Genomic DNA, 26,555 nt, shown 5'->3' with positions numbered 1-26,555 from the left:
TGCGCAGGCGCACCAACCGACCTGTAGGAGTCGCTGTCCACAACGTCCGATCCCCACCCACCAGCTTCCCACCCCCTAACACTGCCAATTGTGTTAGTATGAACGACCAGCCAAGCTGGTAGCAATGCCGAGAGCTGGGCTCGAACCCAGCATCTCCTGCATTAGTGGCGAGCGCCTTGCCCACTGCGCCACTTAGCCGCCCTCTCATTCGATATTGTCAAGTACGTTTTCAAATACTATCACTGTACAATGTAAACGACACAGGTATTCATGTCGTTCTATTTGCTCAAAGATTCACCAGGACTAGATTAAATAAGATTGTGTACAAATAAAAAATGTGAGGATAAAGTGAAAGTCAAAACAAATCTGTTGGTCATGAGTGTTGGCCAACACTCAAATCTGCTGCATTCCCAGTAGAATACGAGTGTGAATGTATGTGTCTGAGAGGGAGAGATCAAGGAGATGACACAATGATCCCCATACAAAATAAAATAAACCAAGCCAAGGCTGAAGGAAAATCTTCCTTTATAAGATCATCATTGGTAAACATAGTAACAGTCATCACTTTTATACCCGCATTGCCCCATACACATACTCATGAAGTGGTTATAGATGAAAAACACAAGTAGAGTCTTAACAGCAGGGTTGGGCAGGTTACCTCTAAATTAAATCTGACTAGCAGTTTAACATTCTTATCAGTAACATGATTACTGTAATCCATTGGATTACTCAAGACAGTAACATAGTCATATTACTTTCGCTTCCAAACTCTATGCATGAATATCAATTTAAACAGAATATTTATTCCATTTCACAGACTAATTTCAACGTTATTTTAACATACAACATATGATAAACCCATCATTCATAATTTCTAGTTGTGTAAAATGATTTGTGTATCAAACTCATAATCAAGATGCCCTTTTCAATCATATACTAAAAAGATACAACCATAATTAAAAATCTTTTCCTGTAATCTGATTACCCTTTTTTCTTTAAATAATTACAATGGATTTCACTTTCTGGAGTCAAATGACTAACCATGGTACATGTAATCAGTTATTCCCCCGACAAAGACACAGATGCACCAGCGCCATATAGTGAAATGATTCCGTCACTGAATATGGAGGTTCAAATGGTTTCTACAGTATACCATGTTGCCTGGCAAGCAAAAACAAAATAAGTAAACAAATTGCAACATAAGAGCCAGATTTTGCATTACAATAAAACTTGTGCCCTTGGTCCCTTAACCGACAAACCTACCTTAATCCTCATAGGATGGGTGATCGGGGACAGGTCAAAGGTCAAAGCAAACTGGTAACGTTATGACTGAGGGACCAAGCCAACAAATATGGCGAGTCATAAAACAGGATTAGCAAATTGGCCAGGAAACCTTTAATTTGTTGGTGGGGTTGAATCATCTGTAAAACTAAACTAGAATATTAGGTTTAGGAATGTGATTCAGTCATACATATCGATAATTGTTAATTATGAACAAAATATCAGAAGTTATTCAGTGATTTATTTGGAAAGTGATCTGGCTAACTGTGTAATTTATGATATACAGTACCCCCACCAGAGTAGCCCAGGTTAGGCCCATGGCGCACAATGCAAGCTAACTGTGCATCAAGTCTTAACGTGGTACACCAAGAAGTAAACAAATAGCTTCCTGGCAAAAATAGTCAATAAAGTCAATTCGACATAGTGTGGTGAAGTGTTGGTGTCTCACCTCTCGTCCGGTAATGAATTCCTGGTGCTGTGAAAACATTAAAGGGTGGGAAAAGGCGGTTTCTCTGTACTAACCAACTGCTCTCACCTGTAAACAAGCCTCACATACAAGGAGCTTCTTTCCACCTGTACTTCAGTTTAATTCATTATGTGATGAGAGACCAGACACCAAGACATTACCATAGTAAGTCAAATTGACTTTATGGACGATTATTTACTTACTTCTTGGTGTGTGCCACGTTCAGACCCGATGGAAAGCTAGTAGCATTCCATGGAGAGCTAGCTTGTGTAGCGTTCCATGGAGAACTAGCTTGTGTAGCTAGCGTTCCATGGAGGGGAGCATGTCTATGTTCCCCGGGTCCTATGTTCCCCGGGTTCTATGTTCCCCGCTTTGATTGATTGATTGAACATTTTAGACCCTCAGCCCTGATTCCAAACTCTAACCGTAACCAGTTCAAAAGAGGGCCTAAGCTTAACCGTTCGAAACAAGGCGGATATTAATAATTAATAAAAAAAAAATTATTTTTATAAAATGTTCAATCTATTAATCAATCAAAGCGGGGAACATAGAACCCGGGGAACATAGGACCCGGGGAACATAGGGATGATCCCCCATGGAGAACTAGCGTGTGTAGCTAGCGTTCCATGGAGAACTAGCTTGTGTAGCGTTACATGGAGAGCTAGCTTGTGTAGCGGTCCATGGAGAGCTAGCTTGTGTAGCGTTCCATGGAGAGCTAGCTTGTGTAGCGTTCCATGGAGAGCTAGCTTGTGTAGCTAGCGTTCCATGGAGAGCTAACTTGTGTAGCTAGCGTTCCATGGAGAGCTAGCTTGTGTAGCGTTCCATGGAGAGCTAGCTTGTGTAGCATTCCATGGAGAGATAGCTTGTGTAGCGTTCCATGGAGAGCTAGCTTGTGTAGCGTTCCATGGAGAGCTAGCTTGTGTAGCGTTCCATGGAGAGCTAGCTTGTGTCGCGTTCCATAGAGAGATAGCTTCTGTAGCATTCCATGGAGAGCTAGCTTGTGTAGCGTTCCATGGGTCCGACATGTCAGGCTACCCCCAGGGCTGCTGACACAATATCATCTAACTGTTGCCTATTGACAGCTACTATTGTCGGTCTTTGTTTAGTTTTTCATCAATCCATTGTGAAGTCATGATTGTTATGGCAGTAACACATTTGGGGGTGGCAGTCAAATAGGTCTCAGAGCCTATATAGATACAATCAGTCTGTCTCTCTGAAAATATCCCGAAACATTTCTGGGGGCGTGGCGACCCGTTCAGTCCGTCTAGTGGTAGCCATGGCAACCAGTTCAGTCCGTCTAGTGGTAGCCATGGGGACGCCCAGTCCAGTTTGGTCATTATTCCGTCTACATGTTCCTTGGTTACGCTTCTCGGCTGAGGCACTTGGTGGTGTCTGAGGCATCAATACTATGCATGCAACTGTTCATTTGATTTCTCCTCAGCTTCTCACATCTTCTCTCCCCTCCTTCAAGTCGCTGAATTGGAGCCGCTCCTCCTGTGATCACAAGGCTATAATAGGAAATAGTCCTCTTCTCTTCCTCCCCCCAGCCTCCAGTCTTCCTCTTTATTCTCTGCTCTGGGCCTCCTGGAAGCGTTGGGTCTCCTCCTGGTAGCGTTGGGTCTCCTCCTAGGCCCGGCTGGGGTTGGGAGAGGGCTTGCTCTCGTAGCCATACAGGAAGGTAGCTACGATGACCAGGATGGCACCCATGAAGAAAACTCTGCAGACAACACCACAAGATACAGTCAGCTAGAGGTCTCAACAGAGCGAGATGGTTGAAGGGTAAGAGGGAGAAAGGGAAACAGAAAGGCAGGGAGACAGATGATAGAGAGAGAGAGGGTATTTCATGTGTGTGCATAAATGGGATTTAAGTTGCCAGTGTGTGTGTGTGTGTGTGTGTGTGTGTGTGTGTGTGTGTTTACCCAGTGGGGTCAAAGTCCTGGAGCCAGAAGTAGGATATTAGAGTCGACAGGATGATTGAGAGGGAAGTTGCAAAGCCCTTCAGGATGTTGTCTGCATACTTGATGACAGCTGCTATGACCAGGCCGCCCAGTGCCTAGGAAAACAAACACAGAAACACAGACAAAGTCAAGGCCCAAATTAATAGAACCCTTGCACTAAGAAACTATGTCAGTTTTGAACATTTCTGGACAGCCCATGTATGTACTGTATTTGCAGTTGTGAAATCAATCCAAATCACTTGAGTGTGAATGTGATTTATCAGAAGTACTCCGCCTCTACAGTCTTGAACTATGAATGAACACAATACTCTAAATTACCATCTTTAGATAACTAATTATTACTCAATTATGATCCATGGGAGACACCGGGAGGTTTGTTTATTAAATAAATAATGAATACATAATTAACAGTCTCCATTATTAATTCAAACCGTTTTAATAATTTATAGTACATGAAACAATGAAAGAAAATAAAAAAAGACAAATAGTGCATCAAACCACAGCACAAGATAAATGCACTAATACAGCACGTTTCATTTTACTAATACCTACACCATCAATCTCTATTACTTCTGTTCATAGCTGCAGCTGGTTAGCAACATGTTGGACCTTCTTTGGTAAAAGATCTAACAGGGAGTGATGGGCGTTACCTGCAGAGCCACAACAGTCCAGGTGACTGTGTTGTATCCCTGGAACATTCCAGACTGCCTCACACTCTCCCCGTCATACGCCAGCATCCCGAAGACGCCGAAAACCAGGCCAAACAGCCCTGGAGGCACATATGCAAAATTCAGCATTAGATGATGAGCACAAACAAAAGATCTGACTCTGATTCAGAATTCAGGATTCCATACTGGATACTGGATGTTAAATATGAGGCAATATGACTGTAAACTAGGAAGCATCACTCCGTGACTCAAGGTTATTCTTCACAACTACTAACATCACATGTGTTTAACATGACAGGATATTTAGTCATATCAGATGTATCTGTTCTTTTCTTTTCACACTTTTGGTTTAATTCCCACTTTTCAACACCTGGAAACAAGTATAATAAATTTTATTTTATACCTTTCTAGACCTGAGTCAGCCTCACTATCATATCCCCATTACACATCATCAATGTGATAAAGTGAAGTGAATACCATTAAATATGATGAGACGTGAAAAATCAAGACAAAAATCAAGACATTTTGCAACTACTTTTGTAGTTGGATCAATAGAATTACACACATGGTTTCCCCCACTAATGTGGTTGAAGATTCTCTTACAGCTAGAACTGAAAATAAATAAATTAATTAAAATGCCACCACAAAGAGAAAACAAACACGTTTGAACATCCTGGCACTAGCTCAGACACTTGCTTCAGAGAACGAGGTCTTTGTTCACACCAGCAAATCAATCGCAGAGGAATTAACACGAGCTTCACACGTTCCAAGGTAAAAATAAAGCGGACAGGCACATTCATCTTAGCAGAGACTGCAGGCGGGGTGGAAAGCTGAAGCTGGCTCGCCGTGTGGAAATAGGGGCTAAGCACAATTCAGATGAGATTCCTTACAGGTCATAATCCGTTTTCAACACCAATAATGTCCGACAACAACTATATGATGAGAAAGGTGCCGGTCATCAAGGACCTGTCGACAAAATAGTTAGTATTTTTTTTCATTATCTTCCGTTATAAAATATTCTGGATGAAAGGCTGTACTCATCGTTTAGTGTTACATGAAAAGGGAAAACAGTTAAGACAGACAAACGGAAGCACAAAATTGGGTTTGCAGAGAGACAACCCAGATACAGACCTAGCTGGATGTTGCGGACCCACACGCTCTGTTTGCTCTCCTTGAGGATCTTCTCAAAGTAGACCCCGGCGAAGCCACTGGAGAAGCAGGCCACCAGGACGGACGTCACGCCAACAAACTGAGAGCCTGCAGACACGGCGTCCTGCTCTGGGGCCTCGGCAGAATCAGAGGGCCACTGGATAGACCACACAAACACAGACGTGAGGGAGTTTTAAATGACCGTTGATAATACAGAGTAACGGACAATGTAACGGTATATAACGGGGTGACAGTGGCTCAGGAGGTAGAGTGGTCGTCAGGTAGTCGGAAGGTTCCCGATTCAATTCCCGCTCCTCACAGGCAGCGTGTCGAAGTGTCCTTGAGCAAGACACTTAAAGGCCAACTTGCAGGTTAAACCCTACTCTGCAATTATGGGTAGTTTACATCATTGGTATCTAATTTAATTATTTATTTATTTCCATTTGACGCCGGAAATGCCACTCAGAAAGGGTTAAAAAGGTCCATGCACGAATCACATGCACGAGCAAATCTAAAAGCTTATCAGACGCTAGCAGGGCCGTGACGTCACTTCAGGTGCAGGGCAGCGAGGGGAGAGTCACACAGCTAGTGGCAGGCAGAGAGCCTTGCTACTACTAGCCGAGAAGTGATGAATGAAAATGTATCCGTTTCACCTAACACTATTGTTCCGTGATCATAGCCATCCATCTCTAAAGCTAACCACTATTTGTAAAAGCCACAACCACGTTACCATATTTGTAATAATGTAAATCATTGTGTCGTTGTACATAGTGTATACAGCGTTAGAAGCTAACATAGCTTAGCTTGGTAGATATTGTGCCAACAACATGCTGCGACGTCTAGCTTGTTAGCCGGCATGAATGCCCGATTTAAAATGGTTCTCTCCTCTTTGTATACCTTTGTCCACACAAGTATTCTGCCAGGGAACTTATGGACACGACAATAGTAGTAGTTATAAGGTGTTTGATCATTGTGTCGTTGTACATATTGTGTATACAGCGTTAGAAGCTAACGTAGCTTAGCTTGGTAGCTATTGTGCTAACAACATGCTGCGACGTCCAGTCTGGCTACCACGATAGCTATGAGCTAACTAACGTTACAAGCTCAAACACCTTGAGCAAGACACTTAATCCCTAATTGCTCCCGATGTGCAGGTCGGCACCTTGCATGGTTGCCTCCGCTGTCGATGTGTGAATGTGTGAGTGAATGTGAGGAACAAAATTGTAAAGCACTTTGGATAAAAAGCGCTATATAAATGCACCATTTACCCACTGTAAGATTCTGATCAAACTGGCCAGTATCACGTCTTCGTCTGTTTTGGCCCTCCATCCAATTCCTCTGCGTTGTGTACTTTTAATGGTCCTGACGTCTCCGATACTGGTAGATAAGATCCTTATCTTCCCCCATTAGTGCAATCCATGAACCATAATACTCCTCCACTTCCGTAAGAATTCGACACTTCGACAACGTGAGATACCTTGTGAGGAAAAGCGTTGTTTTATTTCTCTAAACAGAAACCTCATAATCAGATGTTATCAGATGTTATCGTCCTTGAAGAGTCTATTCTAATGATCTCTCGGTGTGTTCAGATTGTCCTTTTGTTATTCAGTCCAATAGTGGTCAGGCCTAGTCGTTAGCCTGAACCCTCCTCGTGTTAGCCGAAGCTAATGATGTCGTGGCATTCTTCCTCCTCCCCCCCCCCCCCCTCTCTCGTGATAAGAGGAGAGAGAGAGTCCTCTGTGTGATCTCAGTCCTACTCGCTCTCGGTCAGATTATCGTCTGGCTTCCACCCGGAAACACCGTTCGACTTATAGATGTTCGTCGTCGCAACGACGGCCCCGCCTTCTGGTTGTCATGCGACGTGTTGTCATGACAACTGCATAACCTTTAACACTAATAAACTTTCATTCACTGTGAACCGCTCTCCCTCTCTGGGAGACACTCCGTCTTATCTCAGATGTTCTTCCAAGGAATGCATAACAAAACCCTCACTGATGCGGCCTGTGCCTGTGAAACCACTGGTTCCACCACCGTCAATATCACCGTCTCCTGCTTCCATGCACATTTCGATCTACCATTTTAGCTGTCATCTCTCCCCAATCTATACATCACATACATTGAAAAACCACCATTTTCTCTCAATCCCCCCTTGATTCTTATCACCCCTTCAGAATCATAAATCATTATTTGGTTTTTTAATTAATTATGCCAAAAATAGCCTGTGGTTGAAGCAAACCAACCTTGTCTCTCGTGCACAAGAAACGAAGACGGCCCATTGTCAACCCAGTGATCCTGCTGCCTGATGTCTGTTTGCGCCCCCCTTCGTGCACAAAGGGAACCGAAACCGACCACCAAAACCAACAACATCCAACGACTCATAACCATTGGAGCCCCCCTGTCTGCTCCCAATAATTATATCCTGTTGTTCTACTGTTCTCCCTCTTATCTACCTTCTATATATATATATATATATCCTTCTATACATATATCTTATATATGAATCCTCCATTTATATCTCATACTCCTAATCAATGAACACAGGACTTCTCGCTGTTGTCTGGTCTCTCGATCTCCTGATTGACTCTGAAAGGAAGTCCCTGCTTGTCCATGATTCACCGCCCGTGCTCTGTTGTTTCAAAACGCTCTCTAAACAGTGTCTCCGCCGGGAAGGCCCCTCCGATGTCCGCCTCGTTCTCCCATGGGCAACACCGCCTGCGACCGCTGGACTCCGCCTCGTCGGCCGTCTCCGCCCCGTCGGTCATCTCCGCCCTGTCGGTCATCTTGGTTGAGGCTCATCTCCACCGCCGCCGTCTCCTCCCTCTCGTCGTGGATCATCTGTGTACCAGGCTGCGGTGCCTGGCCCCTGCGGCTTCCTCCTCCTCCAGTCTGTCTCCTGGCCATCTCCATCGCTGTCGGTGTCATTCCCCCCTTGAAAGCAGAAACACAACACCGGCAGTCTTTCTGTACACTCGACCCTGTGTTTTCTATTAGTCTACCGTGGCTTTGGGCCTGCAGCTCGTTCTCTATATATTTTTTCCCTCTGCAAGCCCCTGCCATGGCCACGCCCTTTCAGACTGTTGGACGGTGTGAGTGTCCTACAGCCCATGGCGCTATTTGTTCTCTATTAGTCCCCCACCTTCTCAACACCCATATCTAATCCTACAGGGCTGTTCCCTGTTTTGTTGTCTTCCGGCGTGACACCAGCAGCTAAACGATACCCACTCGGCGCTCTACGTTTGTCCCACGGGTGACCCCCAGCGCGCGCCAGTTCTTTCTGGTGACGTGTCCCCTCAAGACTCTGCCTATTTATTAGGTGTGAGAAGGCCCCACTGGAGATCGAACTCCCTCTTATTTCATAATTAAACTTATTTAATTAACCTGTATATCGATCTTATTATTATGATAATAACATACAACCGAGCATCGCTCTAACATACAACAGAGCAGGTTGGTTCCCTGCTCCTAACTCACATACGTACTCGTACTATCATCTAACATACAACAGAGCTGTCCGTCGCCCTATACCCTACGGGGCTGTCTACCGTCGCCCTGGAGCTGTCACCGTTGCTCTATACCCTACGGGGCTGTCTACCGTCGCCCTGGAGCTGTCACCGTCGCTCTATACCCTACGGGGCTGTCTACCATCGCCCTGGAGCTGTCACCGTCGCTCTATACCCTACGGGGCTGTCTACCGTCGCCCTGGAGCTGTCCCGTCGCTCTATATACCATACGGGGCTGTCTACCGTCGCCCTGGAGCTGTCCCGTCGCTCTATACCCTACTTTGAGTTCCTTTACAAAGTTCTACATACACCACCGTGTATACACACAAGCAGTTGGTAATCTTGAAAAAATTAAACTCCTTAATTAACTTAAACTCTAAATATTCCCCTATGGGTAATGGAAACTCCCCAGCACTACCCCCCCCCCTCCGCAATTAAACTCCTTAATTGAATTAAACTCTAAATATTCCCCTATGGGTAATGGAAACTCCCCAGCACTACGATTTTCACCATGGCTCTCTGCTCATATTATTACAGCTGGCATTCTCTCTCTGTGTCAAACTAGAAATGTTTACGTTTACGGATTCACTATCTGTTCGTTTTTATTTGGCTATAAAAGATCAAAACAACCGTGTGCACAGTGAACTCACATTTTTGATCGGAGCGCTGTTTCCCCTACAGCGCTGGTTCGCCTCCTGACCGCTCGACTCGCCGCTCTCTCCCAGGGCTGACCGGCCTTGCTTCGATCATGATTCTCCCACACATTGATGACTGTTGTCCACTGTCGCCCCATTATTGAAAAAGTCTTTATCCGTTGTTCTTATCTCTTGCTTTCTGGCTGTCATCAACAACCAACTGTTCCCGTTGTTTTAATCTCTTGCAAATCCGGGTCACGGCACCAACTGTAAGATTCTGATCAAACTGGCCAGTATCACGTCTTCGTCTGTTTTGGCCCTCCATCCAATTCCTCTGCGTTGTGTACTTTTAATGGTCCTGACGTCTCCGATACTGGTAGATAAGATCCTTATCTTCCCCCATTAGTGCAATCCATGAACCATAATACTCCTCCACTTCCGTAAGAATTCGACACTTCGACAACGTGAGATACCTTGTGAGGAAAAGCGTTGTTTTATTTCTCTAAACAGAAACCTCATAATCAGATGTTATCAGATGTTATCGTCCTTGAAGAGTCTATTCTAATGATCTCTCGGTGTGTTCAGATTGTCCTTTTGTTATTCAGTCCAATAGTGGTCAGGCCTAGTCGTTAGCCTGAACCCTCCTCGTGTTAGCCGAAGCTAATGATGTCGTGGCATTCTTCCTCCTCCCCCCCCCCCCCCTCTCTCGTGATAAGAGGAGAGAGAGAGTCCTCTGTGTGATCTCAGTCCTACTCGCTCTCGGTCAGATTATCGTCTGGCTTCCACCCGGAAACACCGTTCGACTTATAGATGTTCGTCGTCGCAACGACGGCCCCGCCTTCTGGTTGTCATGCGACGTGTTGTCATGACAACTGCATAACCTTTAACACTAATAAACTTTCATTCACTGTGAACCGCTCTCCCTCTCTGGGAGACACTCCGTCTTATCTCAGATGTTCTTCCAAGGAATGCATAACAAAACCCTCACTGATGCGGCCTGTGCCTGTGAAACCACTGGTTCCACCACCGTCAATATCACCGTCTCCTGCTTCCATGCACATTTCGATCTACCATTTTAGCTGTCATCTCTCCCCAATCTATACATCACATACATTGAAAAACCACCATTTTCTCTCACCACCAAGGGTAGAAATTACTCTTTACTGTAACAGAGTAACTTTTTTGTGTAATTGTACTTTTGAGTCGTTTTTAAATTAGATTAAATTAAAATCTATTGTCATTATACAGCACAAGTACAGTACAACGAAAATAAGTTTGGCATCCAACCAGAGTGCAATTGTAAGAGTAAAGTGCAATAGTAATATACAATGTACTGGGTACAGAATATATAAATGAGTACTACCGAGTAGGGGTGTAACGGTACACAAAAAACACGGTTCGGTACGTACCTCGGTTTTGAAGTCACGGTTCGGTGCATGTTCCACTCAGTGGTGATGTAGTGTGTGCAGTAAATAATATTGTACTTGTATGGATGTCAACGAATATTCTATATTGAAATTAATAATCGATTTGTTAAATACATTTTTTTTAAATAATTATATTAAATTGTGAAAAAAACAGCCCCCATACCGTTGTATTCATTCGGTACACAGCCGTACTGAACCTTAGGTCCAGTACTGAAACGGTTCGGTACGGATACGTGTACCTTTACACCCCTACTACAGAGTGTAGTGCTAATCAGAACTGATATATGTACAGATTTGTAGTATTAATATAGGTATAAAACCAGTCATTTTACTTCTACTTAAATATGTTTTGTTTGAAGTATTATACAAGGTTACATTTTAAACTGGCAGTGAAGATTTTGCAGGCTTTCCATAAGCTTTGCACCAAGCCTGCAAATTGCCACTGCAACCATGACTGCAGCACCCTAACTACTAGTGAATGCAGTAAATTAGCAACGAGGAGGGGAACAACAAGCTGGCAATAAATCAGGGTAAAGAGAGAGAGAAAGAGAGATGGACGAGCAGAGAGCTAAATCTAAATTAATTCCCCCATCGATTTCAGATTAAGTCGAAGACGGATTCCCACAGAATTAAGTGAATACTTGGGCACTTTGTAGGCAAAGTCAAAGGGACCTCAGCTGCAGGTATAGTAGATACTGTAATCCACAGAAATCCATGAGCTAACATTAGTCACAAAGCCATCATCCATCTCCCTGATGGTTTGCGTTAGCCTGGTTCAAGCTAGCACACTGAACTATATAATAACAAGCTTGCTCGCCTGATAGTGAGCGTATAACCTTAACCCCCCAGATCAAATAACATGACGTTCAGAGTCAAATCAAAAAGGGTAATGTAACCTGGTCTAATTTAGGAGTGCCCAACAGAGACTATATGCAAGCACGTGCACCACGCTGCATCATGTGCAACACTAGCGGTACTTAATGGAGAGCACCATAAACATGGACAACACACATAGACAACACACATAGACTCAGTCGTAAAAAAGGCGAAGCAGCGCCTCTACCACCTGAGACAGTTAAGGAAGTTCAGAGTATCTGGGAAGATACTCCAGTCCTTCTACTCCGGAGCTGTAGAGAGCATCTTGACTGGAAACATCACTGCCTGCCTGGTATGGAAACAGCACGGCACAGGACAAGAAGGCCCTACAGAGAGTGGTGTGCTCAGCCGAGCGTACCACGGGTATTGCACTACCACCCCTGCAGGTTCTATACAACAAGAGGTGCAAATCCAGAGCCTGCAGAATAATGAAAGACCCTCACCACCCCAACAACAGCCTGTTCATGCTGCTGAGGTCAGGCAGACGCCTGCGAACACCAGCTACTAGGACAGAGAGACTTCGGCTCAGCTTCTTCCCCCAGGCCATCAGAGCCTTGAACACTGAACTCTCCACACACAAGCACACATGAGCACACACACACACTGTTGTACACGCTCACACACTAGCAGCCACTTTAACATGAGCAAGCACACACTCATTGCGTCTAGCGTAATGAATGGATCTTGGATCCATTTGTCCACACTTATGGCCACTAAGGAAAGGTCACTTTAAGAATAGTATAGTATAACTTGAGATTGTATAATATAGCATGTACATAAAGACCCAGTGCCTCATCCGTAGCTAACAGTGTATTGCACTACCACAGGACCTAGCATGTCCTACCATGCTCTGTAAATAACTTATGTACATATACCGATATGCCCTACCCTGTTTACTTGTTTTATTGCACAATGTCGTTCTATTGGATTCTATTATATGTTATTACTATTGTATTATGCACATCGTTGCGGGCAAGACCACCCGCATTTCATTGTATACTCGTATGCCGTGACAAATAAAACTCTTGACTTGACACAAAACTCTTGAGGCAGTTGCATCATGGCACAGTGCATACAGTACACTCTTCATGGCACAGTGCATACAGTACACTCTTCATGGCACAGTGCATACAGTACATACTCTTCATGGCACAGTGCATACAGTACATACTCCTCATGGCACAGTGCATACAGTACATTCTCCTCATGGTACAGTCACGTGCATACAGTACATACTCTTCATGGCACAGTGCATACAGTACATACTCTTCATGGCACAGTGCATACAGTACATACTCTTCATGGCACAGTGCATACAGTACATGCTCTTCATGGCACAGTGCATACAGTACATACTCTTCATGGCACAGTGCATTGAGTACATACTCCTCATGGCACAGTGCATACAGTACATACTCCTCATGGCACAGTGCATACAGTACATACACCTCATGGCACAGTGCATACAGTACATACACTTCATGGCACAGTGCATACAGTACATACTCCTCATGGCACAGTGCATACAGTACATACTCCTCATGGCACAGTGCATACAGTACATACTCCTCATGGCACAGTGCATACAGAATGTGCTCGTTACGCACCACCATGTCACGTGGGCTTTCTGAGTCGTTATTCTCTCCAGTATTTTCACTTGGGGTATTACACACTTGCAATTAATTTGCCTTTTATCAACCTGCATTCTTATGTGAGCTATTATCTGGAGTGAACTATCCGTGCAGCAACCAAGCCCGCCACAGGCTCAAAACTGAGTGACATCATCAATGGGGGCAGCCATACTTATATGGATAGTTTGGATATTTTTTTTTACATAAAGTGGTATGAAATACTTGCCAATAGAGTAATCGATGCGTAAACCATTAGCTGACTTACTGAGTACGGTTCTGGCTGCGTTATGAGTGAGCCAGGCAATTTTTAACCACCCACAACAGAATACTTTTATTTGGTTACCAAGTAACGTACATCCAGTAAAGGTGGTAGTTTTTGCCAGTGCAACAGAATTTTGGCGCAAACAGAAGTCTCGTTCTGAAATCCCTTGAGACGTGTGTGTGTGTGTGATTATTACCTTGCGATACAGCTGGATTTGCGAGGTATGTGAACCAGGAAAACAAACAAGGACTGGTGGTGTAACATTTGTGTTGGAATGCAGCCAGAACTCCAACCATGGGACTCAGTACGTCAGCTAATGGATATGCATCGATTACTGGCAAGTATTTTATACCACTTTATCTAAAAAAAATTTAATCTAAAAACGATCCCTATAATAATTAGGGGTGGGTATCGTGTATCGTGAAATATGGTCCATGATATATCGATATGTGACGCCCAGTATCGCGTTATTATCACAATACTTTTCCCAGACGTTTAATGAGACCATTTATACCATGGCCTGGGTGAATACTCTTTTTTTTTAAATATTTATTTTAGCGTTTTTCCAGCTTTTCATGGTCAGAGACTAGGCCGAATTTCAGAAAATGTGCTGAAGGCATTTCGTGTTTATTTTTGGTACACAACATTTCTAGGGGTATTAAGGGGTGCTGAATCCAAATCTGCTGTATACCAAGCTCAAAAATGTCAAATAAGGCCTCAAAATTGAGAAATCCAACATGGCCACCAGCACCAGGCCCTCTCTCCACAAAAACAGGTGCTAAACCCAAGTTTTTTATTCTACTGACATGAAACTTTGCACAGAACATCTGCACCTATGGAGGAAGAAAGTAGGAATATAGCTGGGGTGCAACCATGAGAGTAACAGGGTGTTTGTATAGGAGAGGATAAAAAAATGACATTTCTTCAGTGTTTGCAGGAATACTACAGCAATTTGGTAATAACTGTACAGCAGTGGTCACCAACCTTTTTAAGCCCAAGATCATTTTTTTTTGGGTGAAGGCAAGATTGAAGCGTTGAGAGAAAAAGACAGCCAAGATTGTACTTTAAACTAAATTACTTTTATTTGCCTGTATTCTAATTACATGCAATGCTTTGGTCCAACATTAAAACGTCAAAGTAGAACTATTATGTACTTTCTCAGTCAGTGCTAAGTGCAGTCATCTTATGCAGCATCACTTTTCACATCAAAACAAAAGTAGAACTGTAATGTGGACTTTCTCATATTATTAACATTGACAAACATATTTACAATTAGCATTTTATAAAGTAGAACTGTAATGTGTACTTTCTCAGTCAGTGCTAAGTGCAGCATTACTTTTCACATCAAAACAAAAGTAGAACTGTAATGTGTACTTTCTCAGTCAGTGCTAAGTGCAGCATCACTTTTCACATCAAAACAAAAGTAGAACTGTAATGTGTACTTTCTCAGTCAGTGCTAAGTGCAGCATCACTTTTCACATCAAAACAAAGGTAGAACTGTAATGTGGACTCTCAGGGTAAGATCTAAATTTTTTTTTTTTTTTTTTATTAATTTTTTATTTTCATGGAAAGATCTACAGGGACAGTCTCAAAGATCGACCAGTCGATCAAGATCGACGGGTTGGTGACCACTGCTGTACAGTGTTGGACATTGGAATCCCCCAAGTCTTAGCTTTCTTCAGGTACCAAGTTTATGCAAGTATCTCTTATAAATCTGGATATATAAGCATTTTAATGTAAGCATGCTGTTTTAGGCGAATTTTCAAAAAAAAAATGGTGGGGCTTAATGAGTTAAGTGTGACTACACAAGGTACAAACCTGAATTAAATGTGCTTTTGTAAGTTTTCTTACATCGGGGATCCGATGCCATATTCAGATTTATATCTCATATAGACTAGTGATATAGATAGTGAAAAAAGAATTCGTAACTATGAATAATTTACCCTTTGCCTTCAGGGTTATGATTTTCTGAAAATTTACCCCACCTTTATGACCGACAGGAGAGGGAGAACGGGAGAAGAAGTGGGGAAGACATGCAACAAATTATCCCCCGGGAGCGGGAGTCGAACCCGGGACGGCCGTGTGGGTGTGCGAGGCACTATGCGGTGCGCCACGAGGGCGCCCCTGAATACTCTTTTCTGATTGCCGGCAGGTGTGCGTTTAAAATCGCACACGTAGTTCGAGTTTAATCACCATTCTAAATTCATCCACTACCGAACCTGTAACCATAAGGCTATCTGCTTCCATTAATTTGTGCTAAGCTACTATAAGCTAGATTGCAGCTGGATAGGTTTCTACTGAACGCACAGAGTGGAAATTGGTATCCATCTTCTTGTCCAACACTGGATAAGACGGTAAAGGACATTTCCTATAATGTTGGTGTGTTCCTTTAACTCTTTGACGGCCAAACACGTAATATCTCGTGTTTCACCGCCAACGCTTGAGCGCCAAAAATGTAATATCTCGTTTTTAGATCCTTTGATCTTTTTCCTTTGATCCCCGTTCTATACGGTCAGCCGGAGCCCTCTAGCTGTCCCTGATTAATTTGCCTACATTGGAATTGCAATGACGATCGAATCTCACCAGGTGGCAGTATCGCCTACCTTTTTAACTCTTGATAGTCTAGTTGAGACAGTTTCTGTCCTGATCCCTTTCTGTCCTGACTTGCTCTGAGGGGGAGGAGCTCTTGCAGAGCAATCGCTAGGAGATCTACTCGCCTCAAAACCTATAGTTTCCAAGTAACTAATTACATATAAACGAGTAATCGCGATCGCCGATGGGATCATTGGAATTCTTCTTTTTAGAGTACCGTCTGGCTAAGGTAAGGTATATTCTATGTCTATTTTACCGAACGATCAGTGTCGTATTTTACCGGACCTAAAACAAGCTTTGCGTAACGATCGCCGACACCCCCCCCCCCCCTTGATGATTTTGTGAAGGCACATATGTACATAGTATATACCTTTGATTTGGGAGTATTTGGGATTTCAGGCGATCAACCAGAACGATTTTGGGCTTATTGCATATAACGTGTCATATCTCGCGATCTATGGAAAAAGACTGGATTATTTTGGAAATGGGCGATGTTTAGCGTGTAATAAACTACAAACTACAGTGTGTAGAAACAAACTCTTTTTTACATGTTGGACTAGAAATAGTGTCCGTCAAATGAGCCATACTATTGTTTCCATAGCTATAATATAGAATATACAATAGCTCCGCAAAGATCGTGAAATATCGTGAAAATGGTCAAGAAAAGCTGGCGTCAGCCAGTGCAGATGGGGAAAGCTGTTGGCACTCAAAGAGTTAAGAGACATGCAGGCGACCCTCACCTGTACTAGAGCCACGCCAGCCATGAGGATGAGCAGGGAGAGCCACTGATAGACCCCCAGCCTGCGACCCAACATGGACACAGAGAACAACGCTGTGGTTAGAATCTTCAGCTGGTATGTCACCTGATGGAGAGAATGAGAATGGGAAAAGTATTAAAGGAACATTTCACAATTGATTATTTAACCTCTGAGGTGATTGGGGGTCCTATTTTATAGGAGCTGCCTTTCCAGGAGCTTGAATCTCAAGCCGCTATGCTAATGAGCGGCTTTTGTTGTTGATTTTTAACACACTCCGAAAGATATCTTGTGAAATAGAGACCGTTGTCAATGAAGCCTCATACAACCAAATGGTGTCGTGGCTCTCTGCAGACCGATCTTATGGTTGATCACAGATGGATGGTAAGGGCTCTACTGATGTGTCCTGAAAAGGCAGATTCATCATTCTGACTAGCTCTACTGAAGCAGGGTTATACTGCCCTCAGTCACACTAGCCCTTTTTACAGACATCATGCAAAAATGCCACAAAGGAGAACAGTCATTCTGCCAGCTTTGCTTTTTTACACTGAACCAAGCTAAGACGGCACAATGCCGCCGCCGAGTTAGTGTTTAGACAGAAAGACGTATTCCTGAGTCGTAGGCAGATGAAACCAGCATCTCAAGCTGCGGTTCTGAAATATGTTTGATAGAAGCAGCATCTCAGGCTGTGGTTCTGAAATATGTTTGATAGAAGCAGCATCTCAGGCTGTGGTTCTGAAATATGACATGCAGGTATTTAGTTATTTTCTCCATAATTAGTTTGGGGCAAGAAACTCAGCTTTTTATCTCCACTCCTTCATACATTGTAGGCTTATTTGAACTCCTCCTTTATAAAATAGAGAGTTCGATATTGCGACCCTCATTTCCAAAAGGTGCACGGATGCAGTTATAAATATAATCAATTTGACATGCATAACTCACAATGATGAGTTAAGACATGCTGTCGGGGAGACCTTGCTGGTCACGGTTTTCTATCTTTTCTCTTGACGCACAACTTTCCAACAATTATTCTAATATTTCCGGGGGTCACCATGAAGAGACAGGACAGTCTATAGGTAATTTTTGATGGCAAATGCAATGACAAAATGCCACCACAGGGAGTGCATTTTTCTATACCGAAAGGCCCCCCCAAAAAAGCCAGACAGAATGACATCTTGGCATTTAAAATGACACTCGCATTTGGCAGGTGGCGGTGGTGATATCAAGCTCCGCAGTGCTGGCAAGATTATAGGTTCAGATATTCTGGACCAGAATATAATTTTCAAGTGCATGGTGCTCCGTTTTGGCAAAATCGTCTAATGCAAATGAAAGACAAAGAACTCTGAACCACCATTTCAATATCGGTTAAGATCTTCTACTGTGTGCCAGATATTACTCCTGCCCTCGTTAATTATTATGTCTTGTAGCCTACGGTTCGCCAAAAAAGTAGATTATATGCAGTCTTGCCGTTTTGTCTCAGGACTGGTGAGATAAAACGAGTCTAGGGCAGCCAGTTAATGTACTGTGAGCTTTTTTTTTACCAAAACGAATTAAGGTAAATATTCTTTTAATTAAGACATAAAACATGTAGCCTATTATTATTATTATATCATGTGGTCAGCCTTTGTTCTATCCCACTTTTCAAGCGACAACCGACAGCTAGACCAAGCAATATTCCTGCAGGTTGGTGGTGCAGGGATAGTGGCATGGGGCAGCGCTCCACTTAAGAAAATTATTTGGTTATTACCTACAAGCCAACTCCCACAGAATGAACATCATCGTCAAAACATAACAACCCTGTTCCGCAATGCCAGGCAGTCCCAATTACACAAGCGAGAAGCCACCCTGGCAATTTGACTATACCTTGTGTGTCCATCTCATGCACCCCCCCCCCCCCCCCCTGAACTGTCCCCTTTTCTCACCTGGTAGGTGGCAGCGTCCAAGTTGGACAGTGCTACATAGAGCAGGTTATTCTGTAAAGTGTAGATGCCGGAGGGGATAGCCAGCTTCAGGGTTTCAATGGGTTTGTGGACTATTTCTTGTCGAAGAACACTGTTGAGAGCTCGAACACTGTAACCTGAGGAATACAGAACAGAATTTAGACAACATGATATAAACAAACAGAATATTCAAATCAGCTATATGCAAATGTGACCTCACCATGAAACATTTTAAATAACATGATCATAACCAAACCAATTTCAAATGTATCATCAAGGTCTATATTTTGAAGTACAAAATAGATTTGATCGTAATATTTATGAGAATGCATGTTTTTTCACACTACAGGAGGAGACACAATGATGTACAAATTTCATTTTCGATTAACCTAATTGTATGACTTTCTGAATGGCCAGAATGGCAAAAATAAAAATCAACAGATATTTTTCTAACCTCACCTTTGGTCATGAAGGGCTGTTGTATCAATATGTGAATCAATTATGTACTTTGTGTCTTTCCATTGGCAGGTGAAGCATGCTGTTATAATGCCCCTTTATGGGACAGCGAATGTAACATCCATAACGTTTTCCAGGAAAAGTTGTCATAAAACATGCATCTGGAATGCAATGTCAACCAAACTTCCTAAGCAAAGCTAACCTTTATAAAGATGACATATTAGCAACAATTAGTCATTCTGGTCTTATTTTTTTTATTCTTTACAAGTGTTATGGATGTTACCGTTATGGATGTTACATTGCAAGTGACGGATGTTACATTGCGAATGTGTGTTGTTAAGTCCGATTATGACCCCTTTGTTTGAAGTATAATTTACACATTTTAGTTACACTTATTGAGATAAAGATGAGCCTGCAGTAAGAAATGTTTTGACCTTTTGGATTTTGAGATAGGTGACAAAATACACAGCGTTATGGATGTTACGGAAATTGACAAGCTTTTCGGACTCACTGAACACATGATGAAAACTTTGTGAATATCTTTTTCAAAGAATAACATGTTTACTATCACTTTGTAGGGAAGGCTTTGAGGTACCCAAAAAGCACATTCAGGAAAACCTGGCATTTCCTCTCAAGGAATGAATCACAAAAAAGTGACGTTATGGATGTTACATTTTTGCGTTATGGATGTTACACATCTGAAATAGACAAAAAACACTATCAGAAATGTGTGTTGTTAAGTCCGATTATGACCCCTTTGTTTGATTTAAATCTGAAGTATTTTATGACTCCTCTCCTTGTTTGATTAAAATCCAACATATTTCCAGACACAACTTTTTCACACATTGTTGGTCTAGACCAGGGGTGGCCAACCTTTTTTGAACCAAGATCTACTTTTTTATTTACCACCTAGCCCGAGAGCTACCAGCCAAAATTGTATATTGTAAGCCGTCATTTGAGGCTTTATAAAAGCAGCATAATGAACACAAATCTGTCAGTGCCGAGTCCGACCTCATCTTAAATAACAAACAGCATTGCTTGTTGTAGTTAACAAGGAGAGGAAGAGTTGATTTAGCAATTTTTTTTTTTTTTCTCTTTTTTTTTAATAATAAAATTTTATTAATCAAGATCTACTTGAAATCAGCCCGCGATCTACCTGTCGATCGCGATCGACTGGTTGGGCACCACTGGTCTAGACTCTAGGCAGAGCAGTGTCCACGTTAGCCTACTGCTAATCGGCTGCTGTCGGCCATCTCCCCCTCGCGTCTGCTCAGCCTACATGTGTATTTGTTATCGTTTTGCCGAGTATCGTGACAAGAAACCCACCCCAAAAAACACAGAAACCCCAAATGAAACCAAACAGAAAGTAAATGAGTATTATTCTAGGGACGACATTTCAAGACAGGCCCCAGGAATGAAGGATGCAGTGACCATAAAAGACGGAGTCAAGCAGAGGGTTCAGAAACGCCACATGTCCATGTCCCTTATGGAGGCTTACCACTGCACTTCCAACCAAAGAGGACAAGTCCTGGGTGCGTCTATGCCAAATACAACGCTGTTCGGTTTCCGGGTTCCTCTGATTGGCCACTAAGCCCACGTGGCCGCGCGCTAGCACGCCCCCCTTATCGCCCACTGCCGCGCTGTGAAGCGGAAGAGCCAGCGGGGCGACGCGAGGCGGTGGTTTCTCCCCGGCTCCGTGCGCCGCTGACTCGGTCCAGCTCCAGCTCGTTCTTATTAATCCCCCATTGTTCAGGTCGACATGGTCGCACAAACACCCGTTGGAGGAGTAGTGGGGGAGAAATGAATGAATGAATGAAAACTTTATTTAACAGATTGCAGAATGGGTACAATACAGTACGGCGCAATACACACAATTGTTAAGGGGATGCAGACCAGAGAAAGACGTTTGTCTTGTTTACATCATGGTCCCCCATTTTCAATTCATAGACATTTATGACATACACAACATACATGACATTAACATGTCTGACGAGCACAGAGTTGCCAGTCGATAATTCTTGCTATTTAAAAATATTCCTCTTCTTCTCCCCCACTACTCCTCCAACGGGTGTTTGTGCGACCATGTCGACCTGAACAATGGGGGATAATAAGAACAAGCCGCCTCGGAGAGAAGACGGCCGCTGCTGCTGGAGCTGGACCGAGTCAGAGGCGCACGGAGCCGGGGAGAAACCACCGCCTCGCCCCGCTGGCTCTTCCGCTTCACAGCGCGGCAGTGGGCGATAAGGGGGGCGTGCTAGCGCGCAATCATGTGGGCTTAGTGGCCAATCAGAGGAACCCGGAAACCGAACAGCGTTGTATTTGGCATAGACGCGTCCTGGGTCAGTTTTTTTTTTGGATCTTTTTCCCCCTCCATTTTCCTCCGATTTTCTCCCATCCCAATGTTAGTCGTTATGCCAATTCCCAATCCCCTTCCTGGTCGCTGCGCACTTACCCCCCACAGTCGGTCTGGGAGAGTGGAGGCTATCACGTGCTTCCTCCGACACACGTCTAGCCAATCAACCGCTTCTTCTCACCTGGCAGCGCGGACTCTCACTGAGAGCGTGTAACGTGTGGAAGGATCACACTACCGCCCTTAGATCCTATCCGCGCTTAGCAGGCGCCCCGACCGAACTGTAGGAGTCGCTGTTTACAACGACCCGGACCCACCCCGCCAGCTTCTCCCACCCTCTAATACTGCCAATTGTATTAGTGTGAACGGCCAGCCAAGCTGGTGACAACCCCGGAGCTGTGAGCTGGATTCGAACAGGCGAATCCAGCGTCTCCGGGGTTGGTGACGAATGCAATCTCCGCTACGCCACCTGACCGCCCTATCCTGGGTCAGTTTTGATCAGATTCGTGAACACCTCAATCCTCACATGGATAACAGAGGGAGATACCATTTCTCTGAACCAGTCCAGGCAGAGTGAATTGGACTTGATTTTTTATAACTTTCTTTTTCATGGTGAGGTTGACATTTTCATGGAATTGCTCCAAAACTCATTTTCTGATTTAACCGATATTAATATTGCTGTTCTCTGTATAGAAAACACTTTATGTTAATCAAATAAAGAGCTATTTTCCAAAAACCTTTTGTAATTTATTTTCAGAAGTGACTGATATTTTGAAACTATTAAAAAAAAATATATATATATATTTTGTGTGTGATTTTTGTGATGTCACAGTATGATGTCATAATAGAACATTCTAGAACATTTGTGATGTCACAGTATGATGTCATAATCAAACATTCTAGAACATTTGTGATGTCACAGTATGATGTCATAATCGAACATTATCTAGAACATTTGTGTTCTATATATATTCAACAATTCTCTCATTTCCTTCTTCTTCTTCTTTAGAATTTCCGGCAGTGTAGACGCATCGTGGCGTATTACTGCCCTCCGCAATTCTTTTGATGATCTCTTCTTCTTCTTCTTTCTTCTTTTGAATTTCCCGCAGGCGTATTACTGCCCTCCTCAGTTCTTATACTACGCTAGTGGTGTGCCAAATAGTTAGGCCTCTGGTAAACCAACTTTTGTTTTTTACCCTCTTCTTCTTCTCATCTTCAAAACACACTATCTCCTTCTTCTCTGCTCCTCTTGCCTGTCCAATACTAATAAATACAATAACGCTATATCCTCTGGTACAACTCTGAAGCATGCAGAAATGTCAGCACTGCCTCTGTGATCAGCTGGTGGTTCTCATTATCCATGCCAAAGAAAGATTTAAGAGAGAAGGAAGAGACTCCCAACTCTACCACTTTTATAAAAGATTTCCCTCTCTTTCCTATACCTTTCACATTTTAGGAAGACATGCCCGACAGTTTCAGTCTCTCCACATTCACACCCCCCATCTGGATGTTTTCCCACAATGCACAAGGTACTGTTCAACCCACAGTGTCCCAGCCTCAATCTACACATCTTCACCCTATCACACCTTGATTTTGACCCGAGGCTGCAGAGAGAAATAGTGCCTTCCCTTGGTCCCCCTTTCCCACTCAGCCTGCCACTCAGCCTCAACTCCTTTCTTTATCTTCTCTCTGAGTTCTACTCTTCCCATTGAAATGCCTATCTCTTCCTCCCTTCCCAGGCTCTGTTTGGCAAGGGAGTCAGCCATCAATCTCATTTCCCGCAATCCCAGTGTGCCCCGGGACCCAACAAAACTCCACTGACCAGCCTGCCTTCGCAATCCTATATAAAACCAACATTATTTCCTGAATGAGATCAGGGCGAGCTTTAGACCCACCTGCACTCAGAGCCATCAGTGCAGCAGCCGAGTCAGAGCATATAATCACCTGGCTTGGTCCCACTTCCTCCACCCACCACAATGCCCAGAGGATGGCAAGCAACTCTGTCACAAATACAGAGCTGCCATCAGATATTCTTTGTCCCTTACCGATCCCTAACCGAGGCACACACCACCCAAAGCCTGCCCTCCCACTTTCAGGATCCACAGAGCCATCAGTGAAAACCTCCAGAGACCCTGAGTCCAGAAGGAACCTCTCTATTTCTCCCACAATCTCGCCCTTATCATCCTCCATCAAGAACCTAAGTTCAATGACTCGATCAGGCACTAGCCAAGAAGAAGAAGAAGAAGCATTTTCCTGGCATTTTTTCAGACTACAACATGAATCCAGACTGGTTTGACCCTCAAAATGGTCCACAGAAGTCAAACACATGTGGGTAAAGCCCTATTTTTGATAGTGTTTTTTGTGTAACATCCTTAACGCAAAAACGTAACATCTATAACAGCACTTTTTTGTGATTCATTCCTTGAGAGGAAATGCCAGGTTTTCCTGAATGTGCTTTTTGGGTACCTAAAACTTTCCCTACAAAGTGATAGTAAACATGTTATTATTTGAAAAAGATATTCACAGAGTTTTCATCATGTGTTCCGTGAGTCCGAAAAGCTTGTCCATTTCCATAACATCCATAACGCTGTATATTTTGTCACCTATCTCAAAATCCAAGAGGTAAAATAATTTTTTACTGCAGGCTCATCTTTATCTCAATAAGTGTAACTAAAATGTGTAAATTATACTTCCAATTCAAATCGATGCCTTGTCAATGTTAAGTTAAGTTTCCAATGTTCTCTCTGAATGTAACATCCATAACGCTGGAATTGCCCATAATATCCTATGTGGCCACCGCTCATCACCAAGCAGGCTTCGCCAGCTACTGTGCTGCCATGTGCCAGCAATGTTGTAGCATGTGTCTTCCATTACAGGGGCTCCCAAACCTTTGCGGTCAAGTTAGTCAAATATGCATTAGGCTGCAGACCCCCATCTGGTAAGATTTTGTCCCAGGGCCAGGACCCCATCTGATAAGATTTGGTCACAGGGAGACCCATCAGAGAAGATCCTTGTCGTTAAATGTGATTTAAGCTAGTTCAGACTTCCAACATCTATACCATTAGGACGAGATGGTATCAGCGGAGAGAAGGAACCCTGTGATCAGAACAGTAATTCTTGTATTCTCTCATTGAGCCAACTGCAAGCTGACTAATAATAATTGAACCCCATAACCATAACCCTCTTGGGAACCACTGTTCTATATCAAATCCCACCATTTTGTAATTGTACTGTATTGCACTTACTGTGTTCCTTGAGGACAAGCAACACACAGGTGAGGATCTTCATGACTTCAGCCACCACCACTGCTGAGGAGGCCAGGTAGCGTGGTCCTTCACCCTGCAGGGTTCGGGAGTAGCGCATGGTGAGGACCAGCGAGGTGGTCTGGAAGACCAGCACACCCAGAGACAGGTACTTCAGCCTGGGCGACGCCATGAGAACACTGCCTGGTGGGAAGCTGCTCAGCACAGAGTGGGCGGTGTTGAAAAAGGCAAGAGATGAATGAATGAATGAACTTTATTTAACAGATTGCAGAATGGGTACAATACAGTACGGCTCAATACACACAATTGTTAAGGGGATGCAGACCAGAGAAAGTTTGTCTAGTTTACATCAGGGTCCCCCATTTTCAATTCATAGTGAAATGAAGATGAAATGAGATGATTGCATATCGTTACACTAAACTAAATTAATGTGGCTACCATATATCCGTCATTGACACGTTATTGCAAACAACACATTTGAATATAGAGCTACAGGAATTAAGCATAAAACATACGATGTTTTTGTGGTTTTATTTAATAGGACAAGTGGGGGGGATTGACTCACGAAGAGAGAAACAGACTTATCAAAGGAATTCAGTGTTCAATCACAGACAGAATTGGTCGCAAAAGAACAGGTGATTGAAATAAAATAGCAGGCGATTATTATCATTTTAAATGACAATGGTGGCATTACGCCATATTGTAGCGTTATGTCAAAACACACCATGAAAATACTATGAAGAATAGTTTTACTTTTCCTTGAATTTGTGTCAGATTCCCAGCTGAAAGCAACTTCGTACAAGTCTTTGATTGATTGATTGAAAACTTTATTAACAGATTGCAGAATGGGTACAATACAGTACAGCTCAATACACAATTGTTAAGGGGATGCAGACCAGAGAAAGACTTTCGTCTTGTTTACATCAGGGTCCCCCATTTTCAATTCATCATAACATATATGACACACACGACATACAGATAGACAGTAAGATTAGTCGGTTAGAAGTTTAGTTGACATTACCTAGATTGCTTGTTGTTTGTCTTCAGGATGTGTAGTTTGTCAGCTCCTCTGTGAGGGGCTTCACTAATGTTAGAGACTGGGATCAACCACAGCTGTCACAACAGCAGTACCAGGAGTTCCAAGTCCTTGCGTCCATTGGCCTACAATGGCCAGCTAACGTTACTGTAGCTTATAACTTGACACTATCTTCAGCATTTCAGCCTATTTGTCTTTTTTACAAACAGAATATCCATGATCTATTATCATCATTGCGTAGCTAACGCTTCCTCAATGGCGAAGGAGCACAATAATCGAGTAAGGTATGTTGCAGCAGCGTTAAATCTCG

General features: G+C 43.3%; 1 protein-coding gene across 1 annotated transcript; it reads right to left on the bottom strand.

Moving 5' to 3' along the window:
- Positions 1-514: 514 nt before the first annotated feature.
- Positions 515-26,555, bottom strand: slc35a3a (solute carrier family 35 member A3a). The gene is made up of 8 exons (XM_084337992.1): positions 26,231-26,555; positions 25,192-25,403; positions 19,123-19,277; positions 17,186-17,308; positions 5,505-5,679; positions 4,356-4,474; positions 3,667-3,800; positions 515-3,464 (listed from the first exon to the last, which is right to left on the bottom strand). The coding sequence occupies exons 2-8, from the start codon at positions 25,379-25,381 to the stop codon at positions 3,374-3,376; spliced, it is 987 nt and encodes a 328-aa protein (XP_084194118.1). The 5' UTR covers positions 25,382-25,403; positions 26,231-26,555; the 3' UTR covers positions 515-3,373.

Source organism: Notolepis coatsorum, assembly GCF_963971535.1.
Source record: "Notolepis coatsorum genome assembly, chromosome: 2".
In the NCBI taxonomy this organism is placed as follows: domain Eukaryota; kingdom Metazoa; phylum Chordata; class Actinopteri; order Aulopiformes; family Paralepididae; genus Notolepis; species Notolepis coatsorum.
Note: the sequence above shows the minus strand (reverse complement) of the source record. Positions and strands in the feature narration are given on the sequence as shown.